Source organism: Nothobranchius furzeri, chromosome 5 (assembly GCF_043380555.1).
Source record: "Nothobranchius furzeri strain GRZ-AD chromosome 5, NfurGRZ-RIMD1, whole genome shotgun sequence".
Taxonomy (NCBI): Eukaryota; Metazoa; Chordata; class Actinopteri; order Cyprinodontiformes; family Nothobranchiidae; genus Nothobranchius; species Nothobranchius furzeri.
The window spans coordinates 80790121-80795338 of NC_091745.1; the positions used below are offsets into that span (position 1 = coordinate 80790121).

Here is a 5218-nt window from a genome sequence, read left to right on the forward strand (position 1 = left end):
GTGTGTGTGTGTGTGTGTGTGTGTGTGTGTGTGTGTGTGTGTGTGTTTAGAGGTTATACGGGTGCATTTCTCTGCACCATTTTTGACGAGCTAATCAGGTTGTTTGATATAGATACGGTATGCAAATACGAACTGCTTACGTAACTGAAGCTACATTTTCTGTGGTGAACTTTGAACCTGTTGGGGGCTGGGCTGCTCTCCTGGTGATTGTGATGCAGTCGTGTCAGTGACAGATGGTAGCATTCGTTCGTAATGAGGAGAAACAGCTGTATGCTCCTTTAAACCTCCTCCAGGATTTTAGCTCATGGATCACTGGATGCATTTTGATGAAACACTCAGGTGTTACTTTTAAAAGTACAGCCGATAAACTGCTAAAGTCGTTTTATTTAGCTGGCTGCCTATCTAATCGAGGTCATAAAACAGAAAAGCATTCAGATATTTGAAGGTATTGAGCTCAGACTTGGAGGTGTGTCAGCTGAGAGTCAATCTCAACACCAACCCGTAACGGTGGTAACCCTGACTGATTCTATCTCCCTCATCTAAATGAATGCTAGTGCAGATCAGTTTTCTGGTGAATGCTGTAAACTTCTGTGATTGCTTCTTCTGCTATTAAACATTAGAACGTTTAACAGGTATCACAGTGTTCAGGTGTGTCCTGGTAAATCTGACAGCATCTGATCTTCTTTTGCAAAAGAACGTAGTGATTGACTCACCGTTCATGTGTGTCTCCATGCTCGCTGTGTTTGGTCCCCTGCCGTTTACTGCACCCATACGGTGAGATGCCTGTATATATACTCCACAGGCCGGACTATCTGATGTCATGGAATTTCCCATTGATGTCTGTGAAAGTTAAACAACCAGCGAATGTGTACATGAAGCACAGCAGCCCCACTGCCCGTTCCCCCTGAGCTGCTGTTTAATGTTCGTTTCCTTCAAACGTGGGATTTTTCTGGAGAAGCACAGCTCCACAGTTAAATCCAATCAGGCAAAAGATTCACAAGATCTAGTCAGAGCTTCAGTCACAACTAAACCACAGTAGTTCTGCTCAGTGCAGCCTTCCTTCAGCCATATAAACTAATTAGCTTGTTTAAGATAAGATCACAAGGCTGCTGTCACCAATGATCAACCTTAATGAACTCAGTCGCCCACTGTTTCCAGCAAGCAGCCCTCAGTCCATAATGGACCTGCAGTTAATAATTGAAGACATGAAAAGTGTGATCTTTAGGAAAGCGTCAAAACAAATACTAACCCTAACCAACACTTTAAAGCTACAACAGCAAATAACATTAAAGTCCCGTTAATTCATCACACCGTGGTGGAAGGACACCGCTGCATCTGACTCATCCCCGCGTGGAGCCGTGGGCTGCAGCTGTGGCTGCGCTCGGGAACTATTTGGTGATTTACCCCCCAACCCCTTAAAGCTGAGTGTAGGGAGGAGCGTTGGGTCCCATTGTTAAGGTCTTCAGTAGGACCCGACTGGGATTTGAACGCTGATCTCCCAGTCCCAGGGCAGACACTCTGAGTAGGTGGGTTTAAGCTAGCTTAAGACATTTTATGCCTCTTAACAACGTTCTAACATAGGACAGCTATACATATACATGCATATACATACATATATATACATATACATACATATATATATATATATATATATATATACAGTATATATATATACAGTATATATATATACTGTATATATATACTGTATATATATATATATGTATGTATGTATGTATGTATATATATATATATATATATATATATATATGTAGGTATATATATATATATATATGTATGTATATATATATATATATATGTAGGTATATATATATATATATATGTATGTATATATATATATATATGTAGGTATATATACAGTGGTGTGAAAAACTATTTGCCCCCTTCCTGATTTCTTATTCTTTTGCATGTTTGTCACACAAAATGTTTCTGATCATCAAACACATTTAACCGTTAGTCAACGATAACACAAGTAAACACAAAATGCAGTTTTGAAATGATGGTTTTTATTATTTAGGGAGAGAACTAAATCCAAACCTACATTGCCCTGTGTGAAAAAGTTATTGCCCCCCTTGTTTAAAAATAACCCAACTGTGGTGTTTCACACCTGAGTTCAATTTCTGTAGCCACCCCAAGCCTGATTACTGCCACACCTGTTTCAATCAAGAACTCACTTAAATAGGAGCTGCCTGACACACAGAAGTGGACCAAAAGCACCTCAAAAGCTAGACATCATGCCAAGATCCAAAGAAATTCAAGAACACATGAGAACAAAAATATTTGAGATCTATCAATCTGGTAAAGGTTATAAAGCCATTTCTAAAGCTTTGGGACTCCAGCAAACCACAGTGAGAGCCATTATCCACAAATGGCAACAACATGGAACAGTGGTGAACCTTCCCAGCAGTGGGCGGCCGACCAAAACTACCCCAAGAGCGCAGAGACAACGCATCCGAGAGGTCACCAAAGACCCCAGGACAACTTCTGAAGAACTGCAGGCCTCACTTGCCTCAGTTAAGGTCAGTGTTCACAACTCCACCATCAGAACGAGACTGGGCAAAAACAGCCTGCATGGCAGGTTTCCAAGACCCAAACCACTGTTAAGCAAAAAGAACATCAGGGCTCGTCTCAATTTTGCTAAGAAACATCTCAATGATTGCCAAGACTTTTGGGAAAATACCTCGTGGACTGAAGAGACAAAAGTAGAACCTTTTGGAAGGCAAATGTCCCGTAACATCTGGCGTAGAAGTAACACAGCATTTCAGACAACGAGCATCATACCAACAGTAAAATATGGCGGTGGTAGTGTGATGGTTTGGGGTTGTGTTGCTGCTTCAGGAACTGGAAGGCTTGCTGTGATGAATGGAACCATGAATTCTACTGTCTACCAAAACATCCTGAAGGAGAACGTCCGGCCATCTGCTGGCCAGCTAAAGCTGAAGCCATCTTGGGTGCTGCAGCAGGACAATGACCCAAAACACACCAGCAAATCCACCTCTGAATGGCTGAAGAACAACAAAATGAAGACTTTGGAGTGGCCTAGTCAAAGTCCTGACCTGAATCCTATTGAGATGCTATGGCATGACCTTAAAAAGGCGGTTCATGCTAGAAAACCCTCAAATAAAGCTGAATTACACCAATTCTGCAAAGATGAGTGGAACAAAACTCCTCCAGAGCGCTGTAAAAGACTCGTAGCAAGTTATCGCAAACGCTTGATTGCAGTTATTGCTGCTAAGGGAGGCCCAACCAGTTATTAGGTTCAGGGGGCAATTACTTTTTCACACAGGGCAATGCAGGTTTGGATTTTGTTCTCACCCTAAATAATAAAAACCATCATTTCAAAACTGCATTTTGTGTTTACTTGTGTTATCTTTGACTAACGGTTAAATGTGTTTGATGATCAGAAACATTTTGTGTGACAAACATGCAAAAGAATAAGAAATCAGGAGGGGGGGGGGGGGGGCTTCCACACCACTGTATTTATTATGTGTAACGTAGTAACAGTAACATTTTTGTATTGAAAAATCCTTTTATCTACAGTCACATGGTCACATGACCAGGGGCGGTCCTAGACCATCTGGCGCCCTAGGTGGCTGCCTAGGTCACCTGTAGGACGGACCACCACTGCGTGACCATCTGACAGGATTTCATTATTAATTTTCTTTAGTTTATTCATTAGGGCAGAAATGTATTTTTAACATTTTCATCAGAATATGCTGGGAAAGACGTTTCATGAGAGTCTGAAGGAAAATTCACACGGGCTAAAAATTCTCCAAATTCTAAACTCTAGGGGGCGCCGCTGCAAAGAAAAACATTCATTCATGAGGAAATAAAAAAAACACATCAACAGATAAACTACGAATGAAAAAAACTTGGATTCCAAAATAAAATCAACATGATTTCATTCTTAGTCAGACTTTCAAAGTAAAACCCAGATTCATGTTCATCAGCTTTCTAGTCGTTGGATGTGCTACTACTAGTTTATCCGTTTAATTATAGATCCACTAGGATAAATACAATAAAGTTTATCTCTCACCAAATACAATATTAACTAAGAAATCATAATTTAACTATAGACACATTACTAGTCTTTGTGTGTGTGTGTGTGTGTGTGTGTGTGTGTGTGTGTGTGTGTGTGTGTGTGTGTGTGTGTGTGTGTGTGTGTGTGTGTGTGTGTGTGTGTGTGTGTGTGTGTGTGTGTGTGTGCTCTGTCTTCTCCATCCCCAGTGAGTCGTGGAGGATGGCTGCTTATACTGAGCCAGGATTCTCTGGAGGTTTCTTCCTGTTAAGAGGGAGTTTTACTCTCCACTGTCGCTGCATGCTTGCTTAGTATGAGGATTGCTGTATAGTCACTGACACTAGTCAGTGACTTGATGCAATTTGCTGGGTTCCTTATATAGGAAACATTATTTCTGATTGGCTTAATGAACTGACCTGAATTGGAATGTTTATTATGTGAAGCGCCTTGAGACGACTCTTGTCGTGATTTGGCGCTTTATAAATAAACTTGAATTGAATTGAATAGTCCGGTTCTCAGACTTAACCACAGACACCTTCTTTATTTACATTTTTCTATTTACTTAAAATACTTCATTTAATAATGTTTTTATATTTGAGTGTCTTTCTGTAATTTCCCACCAGATAATTCTCACTTCCTTTATTTTGGTTTCGTTCCTTTCATGTTATAACTGCTTACTTTTAGAAGCTGTGTACACCGTTTGTATTATTTCCACTCATAACTTTGGTACTTTATGTTTAATAACTAGTGGGTTAGAGGGATCTTTAGACCACGAGTCCACTCATCTCAGATCTGTGGTCTCCTTCAAAAGCAGCTGAAGACTCACCTGTTCAGGTTTTGGCGTCACCACCTCTCTCTCTCTCTCTCTCTCTCTCTCTCTCTCTCTCTCTCTCTCTCTCTCTCTCTCTCTCTCTCTCTCTCTCCTCCCTCTGCTCTTTCTCTCCTTACATTTTTTAATCACACGTTTTTTTTACTCCTTCTCACCATATTAAATAATTTTGATATAAATGTTTCCGTTTTTGTGAAGCACCTCGTGTTCTCATCTTGAGAGGCGGTTTATAAAAGTTGGGTTTCTTTCTTGTATTGTTTTCATCCCGTCCCGGTTCCTTTGCTCGTCTGGACTCGGGTCTGGGGCGGCAGCAGCTGATTCTACCGTCAGCTGGGACCTCCCAGGATGTTTTC

The 5218-nt window shown here is 40.8% G+C and overlaps 1 protein-coding gene across 1 annotated transcript in view; it reads right to left on the reverse strand.

Annotated features, from left to right (window-relative positions):
- The window catches only part of LOC107372380 (acidic amino acid decarboxylase GADL1), a 28095-nt gene extending 27266 nt beyond the window's left edge, over positions 1-829 (reverse strand). Inside the window, exon 1 of the mRNA XM_015940596.3 lies at positions 714-829. Within this exon, the coding sequence (XP_015796082.1) occupies positions 714-822 (109 nt within the window). The 5' untranslated portion in view covers positions 823-829. The remainder of the gene's footprint in view (positions 1-713) is intronic.
- Positions 830-5218: the final 4389 nt, after the last annotated feature.